At 40.1% G+C, this 26,131-nt stretch overlaps 1 protein-coding gene across 5 annotated transcripts in view; it reads right to left on the bottom strand.

Annotated features, from left to right (window-relative positions):
* ADCYAP1R1 (ADCYAP receptor type I) overlaps positions 1–26,131 on the bottom strand; it is a 144,159-nt gene that overhangs the window by 29,967 nt on the left and 88,061 nt on the right. For all 5 annotated transcript variants that reach the window (XM_053958533.1, XM_053958523.1, XM_053958514.1 and 2 more), the window contains 7 exons: positions 12,761–12,796; positions 12,104–12,145; positions 10,316–10,419; positions 9,251–9,348; positions 8,643–8,775; positions 5,780–5,933; positions 400–460 (listed from right to left, as the gene is read on the bottom strand). In XM_053958533.1, coding sequence (XP_053814508.1) covers positions 400–460; positions 5,780–5,933; positions 8,643–8,775; positions 9,251–9,348; positions 10,316–10,419; positions 12,104–12,145; positions 12,761–12,796 — 628 coding nt within the window. The remainder of the gene's footprint in view (positions 1–399; positions 461–5,779; positions 5,934–8,642; positions 8,776–9,250; positions 9,349–10,315; positions 10,420–12,103; positions 12,146–12,760; positions 12,797–26,131) is intronic.

Here is a 26,131-nt window from a genome sequence, read left to right on the forward strand (position 1 = left end):
TATTGCATTTGAATTTTAATTTTCCTATTAAGGAACTGTTATTCCTACTCCCATATCTTTGCCTGAGAGCCCCTTAATTTCAAAATTATAGTAATTTGGAGAGGGGGAGCTTACATTTTCCATTTCAGGGGAGGCTCCTGCCTTCCTTAGCAGACACTCTTTTCAAACCAAGACACCATCCCTGGAGGTGTCCAGGGAAGGCCTGGAGGTGACACTCAGTGCTCTGGGCTGGGGACAAGGTGGGGATCAGTCACAGTTTGGACTTGGTGACCTTGGAGGTCTTTCCCAACCTAAAGGATTCTTTCTCTCTGTGATTCTTCTCCAATCACCACACTCCTGTGGCACCCTTGCCATGGTGCTGGATGCACCTGGAACCATTTCCCACACAGCAACACCTACCCAGTGTCATCGAAGTGGAGCCTCAGCACTGCCCAGACAGTGACACAAATTGTCGGGGTACCTGCAGAGGAGAAGACAGCGACACATGAACAGTCCAGACACACTTGATACTCCGCAATGAGCATTTATGCAACCTCTCCACTGAGGTTTTGTTCCCTGAGAACACTTGTGCATGGGATAAACCAATTTATTGAGTTAATTCAGAGATCCAGAAACATCCCTGTCAGTCAGGGGTGGGATTGTAGGAGCAAAACTGGGAGCAGGAAAGAATGATGCTGTGCCAGGGCATTGTTGCTCAGTGCTTTGCTGCATCTTGCTGCATGAAGAATAAAACAAAGTCTGGACAGAAGAGAATCAACCACATCCATGTCTGGGGCTACTGGGATCATGCAGGAGTTGCAGTGCCAGATGTTGAGCTGGAATGGGAATATTGGATTCTGTGTATTCTTCTGTGGTTTTGTTGTAAATGATTTACATATGTTTTCTCTGTAACTGTGTAAATAACCAATTTTTCTTTACTTATTCAACCAAAACAAACCCATAGATGAGAAGTTTCCTCTGCTCACAGGAATATTTAATTTTTTTTCCATTTAAAAAATACCAGAACAAAACAACAGACTCCAAAAAAAAAAAAGAGTACTGGAGTAAGGATTTAATTCCTATTTCAGACATTTCTTCATTTTCAAAAAATGCATGTAAAATGCAAATTTAATTAAAACAGTAAGAACTCACTGAGAAACCTGGATTTATTTTCCTTTCTGAAAATCATAGACGTGTGATTTTTTTTTTTTTTCTGAGTGGAAATACTTTTATAAAATAATGCATTTGTGCAAGACAACCCTGGGTAAGTTGGATTTCTGTATGGTAAATAAAATCTTTGACTAAGAAACTGCTGACATCTGTTCAAAAAAAAGTGCTGGGAAAAAAATGTGCTAAAAACCAAACAAAACAAGGACCTTGATAACCGCAGCTCCCAGCAGTGAACAAGACTCTGGTGAGTTGACAGGAACAATTATATTTAATACATTTTGCAAGGCTGTGTTGATGTCACATTAATTAGTCAGTCATTTGAACCCACTTAGACGAGCTTCTGTTTAATCATATTCTCACCATCAGAAATAAAAATATCCCTGTTAGACCTGGGTGACTGATGGAGCCCTCCTCCTTCAAACAACCACACAGAGAAAAAATTGAAAAGAAAATGGTATAAAGAAATAAAATGACAGGCTTTGGGGAGAAGAATTAATGCATATTAAATTTCAGTTGAAGTCTGTTTTTCTCACAGGTGAATACCTAGAAAACACTGAGAAAAACCCTTTTTTGCCCTTAAAGGAGTTAAGATTAATTTTTAAATATCAAACTTTAATTTTAATTTTATCAAACTAACCTTTAAATGTCAAGTATCTGCCCAGAGAAGCTGTGGGTGCCCCATCCTTGGAAGTGTCCAAGGCTGGGCTGGATGAGGCTGGGAGCAACCTGGGATGGTGGAAAGTGTCCAGGGAAGAGGGGTGGGAATGAGATGAGTTTTAAGGTCTCTTCCAAACCAAACCATTCTTTGATTCTATAAAACATGGGTCTCATGCTTTATTTAGTTTCCTCTATATAAATTTTGATATTATGAATAGCGTTCCAAATCCGTAAAATGCACAGGGAGGCAGAATTAAAACTAAATGTGTCATAAAAATGCATTTAAAAACCCCAATTTTCAGATCAGCTTGGAGCTTTGAACCATCTGCTGTATGAATATACATATCCTCACATTACTTTACATCAAAAGATTTCTATCTCTCCTTCGCCTCCTCTTCAGCTTCTGAGGAATGTTAGGAAACAGACAAGCCCTGAAGGCTGAGATTTATTCTTGTTGACTTGTGCTGCCCTGAGTTAGAGATGTCTTCTGAAGGCTGACCTAGAACAGAGACTGGACAGAGCTAAAGAATAAAGCAGGGATTTATTCAAAGCATCTCCTCCATGGATCCACCTTGGGCAGCACCAGAGCCCAGCCAGGGCTGCACCCAAGATCCACCAAAATGGTCCCAAAATGCACGAGCGCTCCCGGGGGCTCTCACTGGGATCAGCTCTGCTCCATTTGCACCTTGCAGTTCACTGTCCCATTCCAGCTTTAGCCCAGGCACTCCCATCCTGCTTGTTTTTCTCTCTCCAGCCCACGCTGTTTGTGCTCCTGGGCCTGAGATTTGGATCATTTGTCCTTGGTGCCCAGCTGGAGAAGGAATTGTTTTGTCCCCCTGCTCTGTGAAAAGAACTCACCATCCCCTAATGTGAAGCTCAGAACTACACACTAAAGCAGCACAGAATGTGTAAAATATAAAAGCTTAAACATGAGGCATCATTAGGAGCAGGCATTAGCAGAGAGCTCAGGAAGACAGCAGTCCATCCAGAGAATTCACCAGCATATTGCAGATTTAGGAAGAAAAACTGCCTGGATCAACAGACCCATATGTAGTTTTCATTAATCCCTCAAGATGAGGACACTGAGGTCTCAGCACATTTGGAGAAACAGATCAACATCCAGATGCTGCAAAGTGCTGAGCTCTTGTTTCTCACTGCTTCAGTGCAGCTCCCTCCCCACCACCCCTGAGCTGAGGGGCTGCTTCTGCCCTCCAGGGTTGGAATCCACAGTCTGGAACTGCCTCTTTTGGCTTTGCAAATTGCCAATTGTTCCCACCAGGCCAGGGGATCTGTGAGTCCAGCTGAAACAAGTAGGAGATGAGAAAATAATTGTGTCTTAAAAAAAAAAAAAAAAAAAAAAAAAAAAAAAGAACAAGCCAGAACCATCCAAATCTGGAGAGTTATTAATGGATATTTCTGATGCTGCTTTGAATCTGGAGTGATTGGAGTGTTGTGCCCACCAACACAAGCTGGACCTGGACCAGCTATCCAAGCTGGGCACAGATCTGCCAAAATGAATCCAGAGGAGGCCACAGACGTGCTCCAAGGGCTGGAGCCCCTTTACTGGGAAGAAAAGCTGGGAGATCTGGGAATGTTCACCTGGAGAAGAGAAGCCTCCAGGGAGAGCTCAGAGCCCCTTGCAGGGCCTAAAGGGGATCCAGGAGAGCTGGAGAGGGACTGGGGACAAGGGATAGAGGGACAGGACACAGGGAATGGCTCCCACTGCCAGAGGGCAGGGCTGGATGGGAGATTGGGAATTAGGAATTCCTGGCTGGGAGGGTGAGGAGGGTCTGGGATGGAATTCCCAGAGCAGCTGTGGCTGCCCCTGGATCCCTGGGAGTGTCCAGGGCCAGGTTGGACATTGGGGCTTGAAGCAACCTGGGATAGTGGGAGGTGTTCCTGCCCATGGCAGGGGTGGGACTGGATGATCTTTAAAGTTCCTTTCCAACCCAAAACATTCTGGGATTCTGTGAAATCCAGTGTTTAGTTCCATGCCAGTTATTATCTATGGCACTCAACTAAAAACTAAATATTTTGAAGTTGCATTTCAGAATGAATCCTTCTGGGCAGTTTATTCATTACAAGGACTGATTAAAAAAATACTGAAATCAGTTAATATAAGCTGGTTTTCAATATTCTCACATTCAGACAAATCCACAGATATGAAAATTGTGCAAACTTAATTAAAGGAACTCAGCCTCTGATTTATGCTCAGATTACAAAGGTTTTACAAATTTCAAATTTGCATTGCTTTCTTTTCTAATTGTATGTATTTGATTTGCATGTACATAACCCCCAATTTCTCCTTGGAAGCACACTTTTCTCTCAGCTATAATGTGATTATACAGCTGTGGAGGGTACAAAAGGAACCCTGAACAGCTTTTCCAAAAGTTTCTTTTCCAAAGGCCTTTTCCAGTAACCATCCATTTCCAACAGCCTTTTTATGGCACAGATTATTCATGATATTTTGTTTATTTCTCTCTATACCTACTCTACCTCTATACCTTCTAGAAAGATTTTCTCTCCCTGCTGTAAGGAGTCTTTGCCAGGTGATGAAAAATTTGGTTTCTGTACAGCTGCTTCAGGAGGGAAAAACAAGACCATCTGTTATTTCATGAAGGTTCAGGCTACATAAGGATGTTTCTTCAAAGGAGAGTAGTTTAAGGCATGGGGTTTGCGTGTAGATTTTGCACATGAATATACAGGATTATTTCTATTTCAAAAGTGTCTGTAGGTATAAAAATCAAGTTTAACATTCTCAGGGAACATTTTAAATTAATGTATTCTTCTGCATTCACCATCTGACTTCTGCACAAAAAACATCTGCAAAGAACTGCTTGCATTAACACATCACAGGAATCAATTTATATCCAGAAGGCCAGAATGAAAAAGAATTACCATGGTTATCATCATTTAACTGGCTTTTCTGAAATAAATATTGTTCCTTCCCAGTGCAAGTTTTTATTTCCCATCCAGGTAGGATAAGCAGATGTGAATACCCTTTGGATACATTTTTAATTTAGTTATTATATGGAAGAAAGGCACAAATGAAGCCTTAGAAAATGGACTGGACTTAGCCTTGCAGATTTGATTAAGCTGAAGAAGTTGATGTTAAGATCATATCTTGCAGGAGGCAATTTTCTGTTGCAGATTACACCTCTGCAAGAGATGTGGTGTCCTCCAGATTTCAGTGCAACTCTATTCACACAAAAAAGTCACAACACAGCCTGGGCTGCAGTGGTACTTCTATGCTGTGATAATTCACTTGTGGGGAATTTTGGAAGGAATTTGAGACAGGACCTTTGAATTATATTTGATGATGTGGTTTATTTTTCTTATCCTCTACACAGGTAGGAAGGGTGAGTTTGGCTCACATCGTTAAAGCATGGCTCAGAAGGTCACAAGACCCTTAGTTACAAGACCTTTTAAGGAGTTTTTTACCAATAAAACACTGCCAATAAGGATATTTATGATTTTGACCCAATCCTTAAATATTTCATCTTATTGACCCATGCTACAGTGTAAGCATGGGTCCATATGTTCCTTAAGCATGGGTCCATGTGTTTCTTAGCCAATCCTGTTATGACACACAAGCCCACAGTGCTGCATTCTAAACTCCTTGGTTACCTCTGTAACTACTTTTATTTATTCTATATCTTAAACTCTAAAACTCTAAACTTTACTTAACGTGTCTCTGCTTTAAACTGTAAATCCACATTCTCACTTCTAGCCCCTCAGTTTGGGAGCCTTTTCCAAGGTCTCAGATCAAATCCTGTGTTTAGCCCTAAGCTTTGGCTTACAGGCCCAGAGTTCTGAGAGTTCCTTGCATTTCGAATTCCAACATCATTCCAACATAATTTCAACATCATCAAGACTAAAATCAGAGTTTGAAACCTGACATGAAAATACCACACGCGGTTTGTGGAGCCATCCTGCACACCAAGACACGCTGGAGACAAGAAGGGCCACGTACCCCAGCCAATGATTGTGTACCAGTAGAAATATCTCCTCTCAGGGAAGAAGGTTTCCACCAACAAAGTGAAGAGGTACAACCCCTCGATGAACAGCCAGAAGTAGTTGGACATGACACAGTAGTGAAAAAACACCATCACTGCTTTGCATTCCACCTGCAGGGGATGGAGAAGAACAAAGTTATCTCTGCATTGCTTAGGACTAACAGAAAAAATGCTTTCAACCTCTCCAGATCTCTCAGTGGAAAGAGCTGGGGCTGGTATTACACACTTTTAATGGTAAAGGTTTTAAAGGATGTGAAGAATGGTAGGAATCACTTAGACAGCAAAGCCTGGGTGGGGAGGAAGCCAATTTTACCAGTGGGAAGTGGTCAAGGAGCATTTCAGAGGAGCTTGAGCACGTCCTGTCCTGCTGAGGGCTCACAGCCCCAGGGAACACCAATTACTGGACTTAAGTCCCCTTCCAGGATTAAATGCAGGGAAGAAAAAAAATCCAGTTGTGTACTGAGAAACCCAGAGAAGAGTGTGAAATGGCAGGATGGCTGTAGAAAGCCCTGAGAGTGGGATCTGAAGGGATAAACCCTCCTGTGTGCAGCTGGGAATTGCACATCCTTGCCATCCATCATCAGTGTTGTCACTCAAGGACAGAAAATGGAAGTAAGTGTGAGGAGAAAGGAGGCTGAGTGATCAGCTGTAAAAAAAAAAGATGGAAGCTTTCATTCATGGACAGGAAGGGGAAGGAGCAAACGAAAGAAAAATGAAAACTAGAAATAAAATAAAAATATAATATAATTTTTTTAAAATAAGTAAAATTAAAACAGAAATAAAATAAAATTTAAGTAGAATAAAAATAAAAATAGAACAAAATTAAAATAGAAGAATATTTTTTTTAAAAAAAAAGAACTGAGTTTGTTTAGGCTTGAGAAAAGGGGGCTCAGGCAGGACATTATTGCTCTCTATAACTCCCTGACAGGAGGTGGTAACAAGGGCAGTCTCTTCTCCCAGGTAGCAAATTCTAGGACAAGAGGAAATTGTCCTAAATTGCATCCAGGGAGGTTTAGTTTGGATATTAAGGAAAATTTCTTTCCTGAGAGGGTTGTCAATCACTGGAACAGTGTCCAGGTCAGTGGTGAAGTTGCCATGCATGGAAGTGTTTAAAAGATGTGGAAATGTGGCACCTGGGGGTGTGGTTTGGTGGTGAATTTGGCAGTGCTTGGGAATGGTTGGACTCAATTTCAGAGGGTTTTTTTACCTAATTAATTCTGTGGCAACCAAGCTCTACCCCCTTAGACTAGGACAAACTGGTCTTTCCAGTGCTGCACCCCAGTGAGATGCCATTAGTCCTACAAAAGTAGGATTTTCCAACAAATCCCGTGGAAAACGAATCTGTAGAAAATTTTAAAAGTTTGATAGAAGATTTACATAGTATGTATTTGTATGTAAATTTTGAGATAAGAAATGTTGATTTAGAAATGTTATGGAATAGGATAGATATTGTTGAGAGAGAAATGGAATTAGAAATAAGTTTTAAAGGGTGGTTTTGTAAATAAGATTGGATATTTTGGAGAAATAGAATTTTGAAAGATGTATTGCAGCAGAATTTATGAGGGGTAATTTTAGATGGTTGGTTTTAAGGTATTTATAGTATGGTGTGGTAAAAGTTGATAGGTTAAGAAATGTTTATAATTAGGAAATAGTTGGGTTTTGATTGTGATGATGTGAATTATAATATTTGTATTGTTTTACCTTTTGCATGAAACTGAAAATAGAATAAAAGTTTTTTAAATGCTTTTTAGCTTGTTTTATTTTTGAGTTAGAAAAGGATATAGTTTGATAAATTGGTGTTTTGTGTGAGGAAAAAGGGCATAATCCAACAGATCTGAGCAGGATCTGTGTATAAAATGGAAGCTCCTGCTGAGGGCAGTGATTAGCTCCCACTTTGACTTCATCCTCTGGGCCAAATCTACCATCAAGGTGTTTAAACCATCAGATCTCGAGTTTCTTCATGGAAGCTCTACCCAGGATGAAGTTCTGGTCATAAAATGGCTTATTTTCATGTGTTTTATGCTTTAAGTGGTTCCAAACAAAGAGGCAGATGCCACCATTGGAAGAGTGGCAGGAGCAAACTACAGGCCTAACATGGCTTCAGCTTTCTTGTGGAGAAGAATTGAGAGCAAAAACTAGTTTCAATGACAAAGAAAAGGCTGACTAAGAAACTCCACAGCTGCACTTGCCTTGTGGAAGTGACTCACAAGGAATTTAGCTCATAACTGGATGGATAAAGGAGAGCTCAGTTTGTAATTCTATCATAATTACACCCAGTCAGCTGATTTATCATATCAAATACTAGCCTTAAATGTGAAAGGAATTGGGATTTACACATAATAAATGCTAAATGCACCAGTGAAAGAGTGCTTTGCATGAAACTGCATATTTAAGAGACAAAGATGTGGCTAATGCTGATGATTTTCTGAGAGTGTGGCCATCAGGTGCATTCTCTGAATGGTCACCCTGCTCACACGTGACTCTGCCTGACATCCAGAACAAACGAGGCTCTGGAGAAAAACCAGACCTTCAGATGAAGGAAATTGCTCTCATCCCACCCATCACTGAGATCTGGGAAAGGGAGGAACAATCAAGGCAGAGTCAGAAAATAAAACCTGTGGGTTTGTTGTGAAGGACACTGGTGACATCACGAGATGAAATATCCAGTCTGGCTGAGAACTGGGAGGGAAGTTTAACACCAACTACCTTTCCCCTAATAACTCATGGTACTCCACAGACTGCTGCCTGCCCCATTGCTTTTCATTATCTTGAGCTGAAAAAAAAAGTAAAGGAAAAGGATTTGGTTTCAGTTTGACTCACCGTGGAGATAAAACAGTGGTTTCCATCCTGCTCAGCATAAAGAACCCCGTCCTTAATGAAAACAGATATTGCACGGAGGATGAATGAAACAAAAAGGTTCATGTGGATGAAATTCCGAGTGCAGTGAAGCTTCCTGGAGAGGAAATAGGAAGGGAGGGGGGGAAAAAATAGAAATATAGAATAAAATAGTTTTATTTCATGGAAATGTCATACTGGGCCTGAACACACTTTACCAGAGCACCTTGGTACTAAGAACAGCAACATTTAAGCCAAGACTGTGTTAGTACTGGCCCTAAACCTGAAAAAGAGAAGGATTTGGGGATTTTCTTGTAAAAGGATGAAGAGAAGCATAAAACAAACAACAGAATGAGCCCAATGCAGCTTGTGAAGTTTCATAAACCAGACCCACAGCTTCTCCTGCTGCATTTACGCTCTGCTGAAATGTGACTTCTGGAGTGTGCCCAAGCTGGGGGGCAACTCAGCTAAAGGATTTTCCCCTTCTTATTCTGCCTCTGGTGAGATAAAACCTTTGACTCCGTTTGGGGCAGCTGAGCTCCAGCTTCCTTCTTCCAGGGCCTGAGCAGCTCACTGCTGGTGTCCCCACTTACCTGAAGCGACACAGGATGACCATGGCAGTGGTGAGGGAAACCAGGGACGTGCTGTATCCCACCGTGTACAGAGCCTTCACCGAGAGATAGTAGTAATCCTTGGGAGGCAAAAACCACAGGGTTAAAGGGTTCATCCACAGCCACACACCTGCCAGCGTGCAGGGGCAGCCAAAGGCAGGGTCTGTGTCTTTGCACAGCCTCATTTCCTCTGAGATCTCACTGTGCAGCAAGCTCTGCTCTAAGGCTGGGTCTGCACACCATGAGGTTATTTATCAGTGAGCTAGCAAAGGCTGTCTATTTTTTTTTAATAAGTATCTGTAGGAAAAAAACCCAGTTGGCTAAGAGATTCTTTATCAACAGGGGTAGAATTGAGGGTTAGCCTGCAATTCTAGAAGTTCCAAGCTATATCAACACTAAAAGCTCATCTTCTATAAATATTCACTACAGGCCCAGGAAGGATTCAGATCTCACTTCTCACAGTTTTATACCCATGTGTTGCAGCAAGGTAGAAAAATCATAAAGAAAAGCTTCATAAAATCAGGCCTGCTCTGGCTAACCTGTCATTTCTTCAAAGGCAAGCTAGCACTATGCAAGTTCCCATGTGAAAGCAATCCTGGTGTGAGCAATTTGTTAACATAACAATCTATTCCTGGGTGAAAAGCAACTTGCACCTGTATAAACTGTTTTTACACTGCTAGAAAAATGAAAACTATCTCTCACAAACAACTTTTCCTGCCCATGCACCCTGGGGGTTTGAATGACCAATCAGTACAGAATAACAACTTGTTAATAACCAATAAGTAATTGGCAAGAAAGCTACTGACCAATTGGACTCCCACACGAGGTCTGTAAAACTGAATAAAAAGGATTTAGGTGAATAAAGAATGGGCTTTTTCCACCATGAAGAAAATAGAGTCCGTGTAATTTATTCCCATACCCATGTACATCTGATTGTTTGTTTTAATCATTATCAAATCAGAACATGACCAGAGGCTGGACAGAGAGCAGTCTGCTGCTTGCCCCCTTCCCCCTTCATTTGTTTTTAATTATGAGAATAATTCCCACCTGGTTATCAGACTCTGTTTCGTTCTCATCGAAGCCGCAGGCATCGTAATAATGAGGGAAAGGTTCAGACCAGCCATCTTCAGTGCAATTCCTGCTGATGTCCCCTGTGCCAAGGGCAAGCAGGAATGTCACATCCCAAGAAAAAAAACCCAGGACATCCCTTCCCTCTCCTTGGTGCAAAGAAAACCCCACAGTTCTATTGGAAGCGCTGTTTATCTGCCTATGCATAGATTTAATTCTGGAAATGTAATGAGGTCGTTAATGATCCACTCCTACAACATGCAACTATGCATGGCTACAGTTGGTCACCAGAGAGCAAAAATATTTATCCAACACATTCAGTTTCTCCAGGCCACCAAAAATCTCACTCTCAAGTAGGTTCCTAAACCAGGGGTCAGCTAAATGTCCATTTCTTTCAAAAAGCTGGTGACTCCAGCTTTGATGAAGATATCTCCACTCCACATAGCCAAAGGGGAAGTCCAGTGATTAAAACAGGCCCTCTGTGCTATTTTTAATGGTTTATATCTGAGGCACATGCATGGGACTGGTGAGAAACACCAGACTAACGTGATTTTTTTGGTCCAGGTGCTGGAAGCCAGTCAGGATACTGTGGGATATCTCAGATAATCATGGGTTATATATCCACGGAGAGGCAGCTGGGTGGCTCTCCTGATAAGACACATCCCACTCGTTTATCTCCAAGCCCAGGCTCTGATCTCAGAGTGACTTTGTGGGAAGGGTCTGCAGAAAACAAAGGAACATGGAGACTGGAAATCTCTTCTCCATCCCTGTCTTCATGGCAATGTGTTCTTTTCCACCTCCAGATGCCCAGGGTGACCTCAGCTGGTGAATTCAGAACTTCTTGCTTTCCTCTATTAATTATTCCAATCCTGGTTTATAACCTAATTTTTAAGCAAATATTGGCTTAAATACCATATTTTTTTGGCTAATCTCATTTAAGAGGCAGCTCCTAAATGGTTTCACTGATAAACTAAGGCTTGAAAACCATACTGGGAATAAAGAGTTGGAGGCAAAAGAGGAAGAATCTCCTGACATTCATTTACCTACAAAGCTGCCTGAGGTAGGACAGCCCCTGTGGGGCTCTTTTGAAGCACCATTATTCTTCCCAAAGCTCAATAGCTTTCCCAAAAAAATTAGGGATGGGCTGCTGCACTTCTTCCTCTCCAGCACAAAGGAACAGCCTCTATTTATCAAATTACCACACTTTTTGGAGTTTCATTTGCACCTTCACTAAAACTGATGGAGATTTCCAAGTTTTGCGTTTGCTCTTTGCTATTAAAGTTGTGCTGCTTTGCATTCTTAGAGCAGTTTAGTCTCTCATAACCTTATTTTTAACCTTATTTAAGAGAATCTGTTTGCCGTCCATGCAGCAGAATATATCTCTTTAATCACAGCATTTGTTTAAGAACACTGCATTACTCGGCAAAGTTTGTTAAATTACTCTTGCACATTCATCCCTTGTTTTCTATGGAAAAAAAAAACACTGAATCATGGTGTTGACTTCCTTTAACATCATTTAATAATTACTGTTAACCAGGTAGATATAATTTATAGCAGCACACTTCTTAGATTGCAAGGCTTAATAGTGGAGGAATAAATTTTCATAATATTGCTAGAATGAACAGAGCAGAAAACAAGTCATAACAATTAGAACCTATTAGAAAATAATACCAAAATTGCAGGAAAAAAAAAAAATTGGATCGCTTCCTTTTTAACAGAGAGATAAATAAAAAGAGAGACAAAAATTTCCATGGTTCTGTTTCTTACCTAGGAGAGACTGGGCTGTGCTTTCCAGCAGGTCATAATCACCTGGAAAAGTGGAAATTGGGTATGAAATTGTTTTGATTGTGTTTTCTATTAGAGCCCAAACTGGTCTCAGTGGAAAGCAATGAATGGAGTGCAATTGATTTTTATTTGTTTAGATCAGGCCCAAAGGCAATAAATACTTGGTGCTGTCTTCTCAGGAAGTAAACACAGCTTTACTTGAGAGTTTAAATCAAAGCTGAAGCTCTAAATTTAGAACTAAAAACACATACAATAAACAGGGGCAAACTTTATTGTAAAAATATAGAAGTCAAACATGATTTCTGGAGGAATTTACATTTATAATCCTCAGGTATTTAAATATGACCAGTTTTCAGAGAATTAATGAAAAATTATTTCCATCCATCAATGACAAAGAACAGTAATTAATTGCTTTAAGTAAGATAGTATAATTTTGTGGCTTTAGGTAAATCACATTGATTTATAGAGACTTATGAGATTTTTAATTTCACTTTTTGTGCAAGTATTATAGTTAAGTACCAATATATCATTGTCATAATTGTTGATACACAGACAACTTTTTAATAATCTGAAATTAACATGCACACAATTTTTGGGAACAGAAGTTCCAAGGACATAGGCAGCACAACTGGTTCTTACCTGCATGGGTTTGCCCCAAATTATCCACTTCCCAACCTGCAATTAAAATGAAAAGAATTAATTAATAATGATAATAGGTTGCAATTTAATTTTGATAAAAGTTTGACTCCCATAAAAGGAATGGATGTAGCAGAGCCCAGAGGAGAACTGCAGATTTAAATCCTTATTTTTGTATTAGTCCTGCATATTTATGTGTGGAAAAAGGGTTTTCAGAAGATGGGATATTGTTGAATATCTGGTTTCATGAAGTTTCATCAGACTCTAGGAAGAATAAGAAAAATGGATGTAGGAGCATTTTTCGTGGATTTTTTTAAAACTATTTTTTAAGGGAATGTCCCAAAGTAAGGAAGACCCACACATTTCCAAGACACTGTGTGCAAACCCATGCTGCTTAATATCCTGAAAACACAACTATCACAATAGGAAATGACAAAACTTTTGGTTTACATTAGAAATCTCCCTTTCTTTTGTTCTTCCAAAAAAGAAAAAAAAAATTAAATTATTGGAATGATGCCAAATCAACCTCCCAACCCCCTGTGTTCAATGTTTAATCCGAATTGGGCTGAAGTCAGATTTTCCTGGATCCTGGGTGGATTCTGGCTCAGCTGGGGATGCAGGAGGAGCTGCCTGGAGCCAGGGAGTGGAGCTGCTGCACCGTGCACAGAGGAGCCTCAGGGAGCTGCTGCAAATCACTCTCAAAAAACGTTCCCAGCACTTCACTGGCCACTGCAGCAGGTTAAATATTCACTTCAGTTTAGTTCTGCATCCTCCGGAGTGGCCACAGGGCCTCAGGTTGTTCCACTTTTAACCCTGATAGTCAAATGTTAATTAAGGATTGGAAAAACTTTCACCAAATAGTGTGAGAAGGGTTCTGTTAAAATTGAAATCCAAACAAAGACTGATCCTATGGGAAAGGAGAAAGCATCTAAACAAATAAAATAATAAAAGGAGTCTTTTCAGCACGGCATAAATTGTGGTGGTTTTATTTTATAATTCACATAATAATTCAAAATTCCTTGATTTCTGTGTCTCCTCTAAAGTAAATCTGATGTGCTTTTATAACTTTTAAGACAGAGAAAAGAGGGTTTAATGTGAAAATGATGGTGAGAGTATAGAAAACTCATCTGAAGCATCAGGCAGGCTGTATTGTGATTTTTTGATGAATTATTAAGCATCAGTCCTACACATCCAACCCGCTGGGGACTCTGGAGGGTTGATCCTGGAAGCCACGGTGAGAACACCCACAGTCTCCATCCCTCCCTGCCCTACTCCAGCTGCTCCCAGGATTCCACAGGAAGAGTTTAGCCTGGATTTTAGGGAAAGGTTTTTCCTCCAGAGGGTGGTGGGGCACTGACCCAGGGAACGGGCACATTCCCAAGGCTGCCAGAGCTCCAGGAGACATTGGGCACCGCTCCCAGGGATGCACAGGCTGGGATTTTATGCAGGGACAGGATGATTTTGTGGGTCCCTTCCAGCTCAGGATATTCTGTGACTCTAATTCCTGGGTGTTTGCAGATGCTGGGGAGGTCTCTAAGTTCTGAAGAGGTGTCTCCAGTGCTTTAAGCAAACATTTTCCTGCAGCCAAGGTGGTTCAGCTGCAGAGCTGGCAGATGCTGCAGCACTGCTGAGCCCGTGCTCCACATTCCTGGCAGAATATCAGGGATGGTGTGGTGAGTTCTGTGATGGTCAATATTAGAATATTAAATAATAGAATATTTATGTATTCTGCTCTGCAGAATAGTTTGGAGAGATCTTTTTTCCCCCTAAATCCACCAAACCCCATGTTTATTAGCAGCTGTGTAGCTCAGTTCCAGGAATTTGTTGCTAAAATCAGGACGTGTCGCTAAAATCTGAATTCAGAACATGGATGTCAGGTTGTGGTGTGGAAATTTTTGTCTGTGAGTGTATCAGAAGATCAAAGAGCAAGCCACCACTCCCTTGTCACTTCTTTCATGGTGCTTTTCACAGCATCTGCCACTCCAACCAGCAGCTCTGATGGAACTTGTCCCCTAAGTGAGGTCACCTAGCTCAGCAGCCTGTGCTTCACACTGACCCACACCAGCAGGGTAGAAAAGCTGCAAGAAAAACTCCCCAAAACCTCTTTGCCTCATAAAAATCCAGTGTCAGTTTATCATTTGTAGAGTAATTTGACCTTAAAACTGTGCAGAATTCTTTCTGGAGAAAGATCAGGCCACTATTAAATAGATTGATGCCTGATGTTCCTGACATCCTGCTTATTACAGTGATGGCTCAGAAAAAGACATTCCTCCGAAATTTAAATGTTTTGAATGGAGCTATTTTCCCCCTATAATCTAAAAAGCATGACATAAAATTTATCATTATTTAATTCTAAATATAGGTAGCAGTTAGTCTCATTGATATTGAAATAATAAATTTTAGTTAATTTTTAATTTCATGACATCTGTAATAACATTACAGATTAAAACACATTAATGCAGTTTTTCTGAAAGGAATAGGCTTGTTATATAAATATTTTTGTATATTTACTGAAATTATTATTACATTTCACTCTGTTTGGACATTATGAAGGGATCCACTTTTCTAACAACATTAATTTTCTGATTTGTAGGAGCAAGCAAGCATTTTATTAACATATATTTCTGTATCTGAGTCTTAATTAATGTACTGAAGAACGTTCCAGTACAACATTTGTCTGTACAGGCTTTTAGGCTTGATTCATCAGCTCAACTTTCACTAATAAGTTAAGATAGCAGGAAGTTAATTAGATTTACATTGAACATCATGCCCTGAGTAACAACAAAAAGTCAAACTTCATCTATTGAGTGTTGGGATAAAATGACCACATCTACAATTGTATTTGTGGTTGTGTGGATATATTTTTGTATTTCTATGCAATTATTTAGGTATATTTATATTTTATACATATAAAATATATCTGTATATATTCACATATATAAATATATATTTTTATTTTATATTTTATATTTATATTCACATATATAAAATATAAACACATATAATAGAGATCATATATAATATTAAATTATGATATATAAACATATATAATAGATATAATGTATTTATTTATATTTTATATGCAGATATTTTATATATCTTTTTATATATAGAGAAACAGATAATATAGATATAGATATAGATATAGATATATAGATTAAATATAGATTAAATATAAATACTATAAATATAAACACACACACACACAAGTAGATATAATTAGGTATATATAAAAGGACATGAGGGAACATACAGCCACCCCATGCCTTTGAATTCCTGCACGCTGCAGCTGCTGCCCTGCCCTCACACAGTGCAAGTTTCTCTATCCTGCAGCAAAATATGGATATTTATTTGACAGAAATCCATGGCATTGGTGCTGCTTCCTCACATGTCTGAGAATGAAGTGGGGTTCAAATGGACTCGTTTTGTGCACAACATTTAACATGTTTACATAGACCTGACCTTGCACCTAAAGGGTTGTAAGGAATCCCAGACACACTCTCATCTTTCACAATATTACCTCAAAACATTGTTTTTCTGGGTTATATTTTCACCTTAGTGCTTTTAAGATGCTAGAGAGAACTCAGTAAATTTACTCTGCTCTCAGTGAGGGAGTGGGCAGGACTACAAGACTTCTTGCTTTCCTTCTCTTAGGCCACAAACAGTGAGAAATTGGTGTGTTTGATTTCCCTGATGAAGAAGAGAAAGCCCGTTAATATGATTGTGCAATGGTCCAATAAAATGCATTGCTCTCTCAGAAATGAAGAATAAATAAAATATGATTTTCATCTGCATTTCCACTGGAAACACATTTTTCAGGGGTTTAATTCAAGGGTTACATTTACAAGGCACTTTGGAGGAGAGCATGTTGTGACAGGATGAGGAGGAATGGCTTTAAACTGAAAGTGGGCAGGTTTAGGTTGGTATTAGGAAGAAATTCTTTACTCAAAGGGTGGGGAGGCCCTGGCACAGGTGCCCAGAGAAGCTGTGGCTGCCCCTGGATCCCTGGAAGCATCCAAGGCCAGGTTGGACAGGTTTGGAGCAATGCTGGGATGGTGGAAGGTGTCCCTGCCCATGGCAGGGGGTGGCACTGGATGAGCTTTAAGATCTTTTCCAACCCAAACCATTCTATAATTCTATTAGTCCATGATGATAACATCTTAAATATCACAATTTATGACTTATTTGAATGACACCTCATTCTTCTCACATGTTGTTAAACCCAAACTATGGGAATATGGACACAACAGCAGATACTAAACAGTGCCTTAGGACAGCACTTATTAAATCAATAATTGCTCTTATCAGCCAGTAAACTCCTGAGGAAGCTGCTGTTTTCCTTGACTCAGGATGGTTTATCCAGTGTATTGACAGGTTGTGTTATTTGCTGTTTGACCAGACTTAAGTGTCACTGTTTGGGAAGCAAATCTACAATTAATGCTTTAATTGACATTGTTAATTAGATGTTATTTGCAGCACTGCTCAGAGATCCTAGAGAAAATCTATCAGAATGCTGAGTTACCAATTCTAAAGACCAAGTAATGAAAATACTCCTTATTTCTGTTTTCTGCAGGAAGAGGTAAAAGAGGGAGGAAAAAAAATCCAATGACCTGCCAATGGCTCCCCACAGAATTGGTGGCAGAGACCCAGACCTTTCCTGCCCTTTTCTTGCACATTTATCAGACTTTCCCCTTTGATTTTTATTTATTGAGACCCAGAACTCATAATTCACCCCTCACTATGCAACAACTGATGAGAAACTCGATGACAGCAGTTGCTCCTGATTTAAAGTGGACAGGGATGGGGAAGCTGAAGCCAAGAACCAGCCTGTGCATGATGAGCCTCAGAGCCTTTTAGATCCCCTCCTTGGTGCCAAATCTGTGCTGGCTGCTCTCCACCTGCCTGGCCTCCTGTGGCTTTGTTTATCTGAGCACAACTCGCATTTAACCCTTTTGTTCCAGCGTTTGTCCCTTATTAGTGGCGGGGCGGGAGGGGATGAAAGGCTTCCAAAGCTGTTCAGTCGTGAATTGGCTTGCCCACACTTCTCCCATAGTCCTGTTGTTCTCATCTCTGTACTGTGGGTTGGAGGGCTGTTCCACAAAGGTAATTCTCCAAAAGGTTTTGGATTTTGACAGCATTAACATCAACATGCAAAGCCTGCACTGTTTTTACTGCACATTTTGTCCCTACAGAAGGTGCAGCCACTGGGGCAGGGAGAGGCTGTGGAAAACATTTACACCCCATTGTTATCCTGCTGTCCAGCTTTGTGGATAACAAGCTGGCTGGGCAGGAGTTTAATTTTTTCTTTCCTGCTTTATATAGCACTGATTAGAAGTTTTACATTCAATTCCTAAATACGAAATAAACCAGCGAGCTCTCGCGCCCGACTCCGCGGCATCCATCCACGCTGAGCCTCCTCTCTGCCTTCCCCATGGCTGCCTGCTGCTCTCCTGCTCCAGCAATCTGTTCAGCCGGCTGGCAAAGCCACAGTCAGGAGCAGCAGGCTACTTAGCAGCTTTTCTGCAGCTCTCTGAGCTCCCCACACGGGCTCTGGTTCCATACCCTGCCTGCTGAGTCCCTAGAAGGGACATCAGCCCTCTGCCAGTCCTGTGCCTGCACACACACGATCCCACACACATTATCCAACCATCCCAGCTCCTTTGTTATGGCTCTTTGTGTTTTCCAGAGAAGCTGTGGCTGCCCCTGGATCCTTGGAAGAGTCCAAGGCCAGGTTGGATGGGGCTTGGAGCAACCTGGTGATGCCTCAGGTTTTAACTTTTATATTTTTCAGATTCTGTGCTGCTTTCATGTGTGGGTCTGGGCTTCATATTAGAGGATGGTGAGCTCTCTTAAGAGCAGGGAGACAAAACAATTCCTGCTCCAGCTGGGCACCAAGGACAAATGATCCAAAGCTCAGGCCCAAGAGCACAAACAACGTGGGCTGGAGAGAGAAAAACAAGCAGGATGGGAGTGCATGGGCTAAAGCTGGAATGGGACAATGAACTGCAAGGTGCAAATGGAGCAGAGCTGATCCCAGTGAGAGCCCCCGGGAGCGCTCGTGCATTTTGGGACCATTTTGATTGATCTTGGGTGCAGCCCTGGCTGGGCTTTTGTGCTGCCCAAGGTGGATCCATGGAGGAGATCCTTTGAATAAATCCCTGCTTTATTCTTTAGCTCTGTCCAGTCTCTGTTCTAGGTCAGCCTTGACAATGCATCACTGGGATAGTGGAAGATGTCCCTGCCCATGGCAGGGGGTAGGAACTGGATGATCTTTAACATCATTTGCAACAGAAACCATTTTGTGATTCCACAATTGGTTGATTAATCCAGGGTTAGCTGCTCGGGCTTTACAGTTTCATTAGCAGGATCTGTAGGAAGTAGCAGGCAGGGAAGGTCACAGAGCACATGGCCCTGCACATGCACACACCTTTCCCTGAGTTAAGTGCTTCCCACAACAATTTCCGGGGCTCTGTGCCTCTCCTGCCTTCATGCCCTACAGCCAATCCTTTAAACTGCAGATTAAAAGTCATTTATACAAGAGCCAGAGGTGACAGGGGATTGGTTAATGGCTTCAAACTGACAGAGGGCAGGGTTAAATGGGATATTAAGGAGAAATTCTTTCCTGTGAGGGGGTGAGGCTCTGACACAGGGTGCCCAGAGAAGCTGTGGCTACCCCTGGATCCCTGGAAGTGCACAAGGCCAGGACAGGACTTGGAGCAGCCTGGGATAGTGTAAGGCGTCCCTGCCCATGGCAGGGGGTGAAACTGAGAAGACTTTTAAGGTCCCTTCTAACACAAACCATTCTGGGATTCTATTATTCTATCATTTACCATAGATTTCCATTTGCCTTGCCAAAGGGATTTGTGAACATAATGCTCACACTGAGACAGTACAAAATGAAGTGGTGTTCATTTTATTTAGAAAACAAGAAAACTGGGGCAGAGGACAATCAAGGGTAAGATTAGGAAGCCTTTTTCATATTTGTGTGTGTGAATAAGAACTGGTGCCTAAGGGCATCTGAGTAACTGATCCTGTGGGGCAAACTCATTCCATCCAGTTTATCTACCTGAAGATAAGTTCACCTGGATTTTAAGTGTTCTCCCATAAAGGGCAGAGAGAGACTGGAATTTCCAGAGGCTGGCTGTGTTTAGATATCTGTCCTACCATGAGAGGAAAAAGCTTCTGCAAAGTCTTTGTTACCCAGAGGTTTGTGCAAGACATTGCAGTAAAGGCAGGGACAGACTGATACATAATTAATTTTTTCCTATATCCCAGTTTAGCTTCAGGGCACAGGGACAAGATCCAGAAATCATGGGAGAATTCCAGTGAGGTGCCATATGAGAACAGAAAGGCCAGAACACACAGGGCTGGCTAAGGTAGGACTGATGCACAGATATGATCAATAACATTTAAGGGAAATCATGGCTTTATTCTTTTCTTCCTCTTTCCTGTTAAAGGATGTGAAACTAGAAGTGGACTGGGGTCACCATAGCAACTAAGCATCATCTAAACATTATGTGAGTCCTTCCTTTGAGTCTGGCTGTCACAAGAGCATCCATCAGAGTGCAGGATCAATGCAATTACTATTGAAGGGTCTCCTAGCTCTGAAGAGGGAAGGGATCATATTTGAGAGAAAAACAAAAGTTTTTTTTTCAAACAGGAACAGTGAAAAAGTTTGAAACATTGCCCAACGGAGATTGTCAGTTCTGAAATAACTCCTAGAGAAGAAAGCAAATAAAATGCCTTGCTCAAAGGTTAGCATGAATGTGTGCCCACCACACCTAAAGTCCTGCAATCACCTGGAACTCTTTTCCCCAGTCATTTGGGTCAAGAGGAGAAACATGAGCAGAGCACAGATTGTTAGGAAAGGTTTAAGGATCTGCTCATGTTGCCCCTACAGTGATACTTCAATCTATTACCTTTTGCAGTCCAAGTGCTCTCCAAACCACTCAGCAGCTCTCAGCATCTTCCGCCCTTGCATTCTTCCCAATGATGCAGGATCTTTTTTTTCCCCAAGGCCAAATTAGCTCTCAGATCATTGACAAAGTTCTTGAGCTGTGCTGCAGCTTTCCCCTGGCCTCTGCAGGATGTCCCCCTGCAGAGGTCCAAGGACTTATCTTCAGCTGAAAAGCTCTTGCTCATCCTGCACATTTGAGTGTCAGAGGCACAGAGCTTTATGTCCACATAATTTGGTGGGAAAGACTATAAGATATCTTTTTTTTTCTGCTAGAAAACATCTGAGAGGCCTCAGCTGCTTGATTAGAAATGTAGATCCAGTTATTCTTCTTTGATGACAGCATTTTCCTCCCATTTTCTCTGCATTGCAGATGGACTTCATGACGCTGTGACCATGGAGGCTTAATTATAGCTTGTCCTCCTCTCTTTGGAAAAGCTGGAGCAATCCCATGGCTTTACTGCCTGTGCAAAGCCCAAGGATGAGAACCAGCTGGAAATGTTATCTATCAAGTGCATTATATATATATATATTTATTTCTCTTTTCAATTTTTTAATGGCTTATGCATAAAATAAATCTTTGCACTGAACTTATTTATGACTGCTATGTAGGATCCTATAAAAAATTAAGGATGAAACAAAAGTTTCAGAGTCCTGGTAACTTCAATAAATAAATAAATAAATAAAAATAAGCTCCAATGGCTCATTATCATTCCCATGATAAGAATGCTGGGATGGGTCATACATGTTTTCCAGAGAAAACTTGGTTACAGGGCTTTCCTTCCCTCAGTTTCCAAGCAGGATGTTGGAATACTCATCCAGGCAAAACATCCTTCAAGAGAAATCTGGACCTTTGCATTGATCTTTTGCCTTTTTGACAGGCTAATGCAATTTCCAATTTCCCTCTGCTGCAATGCTGACCTTAATTTCAGCAGTAGCAACAAATCTTTTACCTCAATAGAAAATAAGCACACAATCTTCCAGGGATATTTGTGTTTTTAGGAGGCCCCTGATCTTTATCAGTCACTCTGTTCCTGTCTAAACAACAAAAAAAAAAAAACTATCAATACATAACCCAAACTAATATAAACTGTAACTTGTGAATATTTCCAACAGTTTCAGTTTGGGAAGTCAATGACTTTTATTGTCTTTTCACCCAGTTTGGGGGTTTTGTACCATTTTCCCATGTCAGCTCTTAAAGGCTTTACCAGGACTGTCTCCCCAGAAAGGACACAAAAGATAGAGCATCACTTCCCTTCTCATTAACTCTTCTCTTGTCATCCTTTCTAATTGATTAGGGATAACATCCAAACTCGGGCACAGACTGCTTCCCAAATCCAATTAACCCAGTGTTCATAAATCCCACTGTCCACCCTCAGCATCTCTAATGCAGCACTTATGAGGCTTGGGGTTCTTAAAGAATCAATTAATCAATTAATTAGTACAACACTTGAGTGTTTCCCTGAGTTTTAAATGGGATCAGTGACAGATTATTTCCAATTTCTTGGGATAACAGAGCTCATTGCCTGAGTGCTGACTGTTCAACCAAGAGAAGATACAAGGCAAAGAGTTTGGTTCTGAAATGTGAGCATAGGGTGTAATTCCCTCTTAAACTCTCTAATACCTGATTATATCCTTTATTTTACTGGATTTTAATTAGGAACCCTTAATCCTGGTGTCAACATAAAATATGTTTTATGCCTTTGGTAAAAAATTAGGAGAATTTTCTCTGTTGTACATAGCGAACTGTGTTTTGTGGTAAATGTAGCAGGGAGTGTCCTAAAGTGAGCACCAGATAAACTGCCTGAATTGCTGGAAGATTCAGTAAGAGCTGCTCATATTTATTATTTGGATTTGTGAATGAAGGAGTTTTCCAAATGTGGAGCATATGGCAATGCTCAGAAACTGTCAATTATCATTTGTATTATTTTTTTACTGCAAATCAAAGGACTGAAAATATGTTCATTTGTGATCTGGCTATTGAGTTTCATTCCCTGGTCTATTTGAGTGTGTTTATACATTCCGGAATATTTCAGGTGAACAGTGCAAAGCAGAAAAAAACAGAGATTGTGCTTCTGTAGATTTCCATTGCCAGCCAGTATCACCTCTGTCTGGAAAAAAAAAAAAAAAAAAAAAAGGGGAAAAAAAAAAAAACAAAGAAGAGAAAATTCTCCATCTGGGAGTGCAGATCACTGTGTTAGGGCCATCTCTAGGTCTTGCTGTGTCCTACTGAAAGGTGACATCACAGCTTGGCATGGTTTTCTTCTTTTTACCTCTGCAAAGATTCCTTAGAATGCTTTAAACACATCTTGTTGTGGAGTGGGTGTTTCTGGAGCCAGTGCTGGGAAGGCACTGGAGAAATAGTAACATGCAACAGAGAGGTGATGGAAGTGACAGCTCCTGGTGGAAATAATGATTGATGGATATCAATCAAAGAAATCCATGTGGAAGAATAAAAAAAAATATAATTGTTGGGAACTATCTAGAAGGAAAGGCACTGTAATCTCTAATTTACAAGATGAGAAAAGACTCAGGAACTAACAAGCTTTTTTTCCACTGGGGGAAAAGAATCTCCAGTGGAGAGATTTTGAGAATGATACTTTTGTTCACAGCCTGCATCTGAAAGGAACAAAAAATTCTTTTTGATTCTGGAGGATTGGAGAGGTGAAATGAAATTTTACAAGGCAGGGTTGCCAAGCACACCGAATTTCACTTTGAACTTTCTGCATGATGTTGACAGCAGCTCAAAAATTACTCTTTGGTTTAATTGCAGTGAAGGTTAAAGCAGAGCAGATTAAAACCAGGAACAGCTGGTATTTTTAGCTAAATACACAGCTAATTTTTCCAAAAAGCATCTGTCCAGATGACAGCTTAGTTAGTTAATTTTTCTTTTGTAGTCTCTTATTTTTTTCCCATTTTACTCCCTATGGAAATCAGACATCCAAGCAAAGGCAGATTCCTTTCTGAAATTCACAAAAGAAGTAGTGACTTTGCTCACCTCCAGACAAGCATTTGAGAGGGGTCAGAGAAAGCATCTTCTACAAGTGCCCATTGATTTCTATTTACTGAACCAGAAATCCATCTGCTCACTTCACAAATTCACATATAAATTTAAATATCCAAAGCCAGGTGAGATATTTCCCACCCACTCTTTAAGATTAGCACACCCCGTGATTGCCCTGTGATTAGGGTGTACCTCCAAGTGCTTCCGAACACAAATTTTTAAAAGTATAATTTAAAGTAATTGCTGCATTTGTAAAAAATTATCTGTGGTTGTATAAAAATGTTGCTGTACTAGGAATGATTTTGCTATTAATAAATATTAGTGTGCATGCCCAGCCTAGCTCCATATTCTGGAAACAGAGCAGCAGCCAGAGGACACTATAACAATCCCTAAAATGTGATTATTCATGTCTTAGAAACATTATAGTTCTGTAATAACCCATTATTTAGGGAACCATCATGAAATGTGCCTTTTTTCATTAAACCCTCATTGAAGAAATACACTTGGCTAATTAAAATTAGCAGCAATGATGGCAAAGCTGATGCTGATTCACCCAGGAGAGTGCTTTGGGATGTTGGTAATTCCACCTTGGGGTCAGCAGTGCGATCCCAGCCACATCTGCTGAGATTTCCAGCTACTCCGGGTTAAACGTTGATTTGTTTGTCTAATGAATGATGAATCTTGGGTGTGTTCCTGGTGAACAGATGTCCAAAAACCCCTCAAACCCAGCCCTACACGAGGTAACAGCTGTCACTTTTATTGGGGATCCCGTGAGGAGATAAAGGAAAGGGACATATGTTTCCACTGGATGGAATATTCTTCCTTTAGGGTCGTACTGTCACCCTGCCACAGGCCAAATGGGAAGCAGAGTGTGTGAGGAGATCTGTAAATCCTGGGAAAAATATTTTGAAATGTTATTTCAGCCCTTTATTTTACAGAGGTAAAATAAATAGAGCAATAAAAAATAAATAGAGCTTATATATATAAACTTATATTATATATATATATATAAATATATAAAAAATATATAATATACAATATATTATCTATTATACATTGTACATTATATATTACATATTATAATTATCATATATATTATATTATATACGATATACAATATATGATAGATGATATATCATATATCATGTATCATATATCATATATCATATATCATATATCATATATCATATATCATATATCATATATCATATATCATATATCATATATCATATATTATATATTATATATTATATATTATATATTATATATATTTATTTATTTGCTCTTCCAAAAGCTCTATCATTTTTATTGAAAGAAATTATATTTTAATGCACACAATTTTTATTATTTCTGTTTAAACAGTTTTATGTAAATACAATCTTTATTTAAATAAATAGAAGCCATTAATATAATAAATACAATAAAAATCCTGATTTTATTTAAATAGATAATTTTTTAAGTAAGTATAAAATAATATAATAACAATCTAGTTATTTTTTGTTTAAATAATTAATTCAAATTTAAAATGTATTTGTATTTAAAAATAATTTTTCCAATATCAGCTAACCATTTACTTAAGACCTGGAATAAGTCAAATTGAGTTAATTTTATTTCTAACGTGGGTCATGGGTTAGATGACATTGGGGATGTCTGTGCCTGGACATGCTGGAATGAATGTGTTAAAAATGAGGATTTCAGGATTCCTGGAGCTGTGTGTGAAACACTGTCTCCTAAAAATAGTGCTCTTTGTCTGTGGTGATGCAAAAAAAACCCAGATTTTGGACTCAAGGCTGTAAATGAATAATCAATTGGTAAAATAAACTTTGGGAAAAAGGATCCACAGTGATGAACTTGTCCCTCAAAGGACAGCGCTAATTAAGGGATCTGCAGTGGGTGCTGGGAGCAAACGGAGCAATCTGTGTTAATTACCAGCACTGGGACAGAAGGGTGTTTATGTCTCATTTCCACAGACCACGAAAAAAAGTGTGATGGAACTTCTGCCTCTCTCCAGAAATCTTTAATTCCCCCCTGAACCCCCAGTGTGGAGCTCCTCACTGCTCATCTCAAGCCTAAGTTCTCCTTCAGCACAAGCAGGACCTGCTCTACGTCTCAATTATTTGCTAAAATAGATTCCAGCTGTGTTCCCCAAGACCCAAACATAGATTTGGGTCCCCACTGAATTCAGTGAGACCCAAGGGCAGAATATTCCCTTTAGCAGCTCAAATTTGTGATATTTTCATGTTGTGTCGTCTGTGAAGGCGTTTTTTCACACCTTCCCTCCCACTCCATGTACACTTACGTATCTACACACAAATATCCTGGTTTTCTGCAACTTATTTATAACTGGAGCTCAGCTGGAGAGATTTTGATGTCCCTTTATCCTGAGGATCTAAGTGAGGTTTTACACTCGTGCGTC

This window comes from Vidua chalybeata, chromosome 1, assembly GCF_026979565.1.
Source record: "Vidua chalybeata isolate OUT-0048 chromosome 1, bVidCha1 merged haplotype, whole genome shotgun sequence".
NCBI classification, from domain to species: Eukaryota; Metazoa; Chordata; class Aves; order Passeriformes; family Viduidae; genus Vidua; species Vidua chalybeata.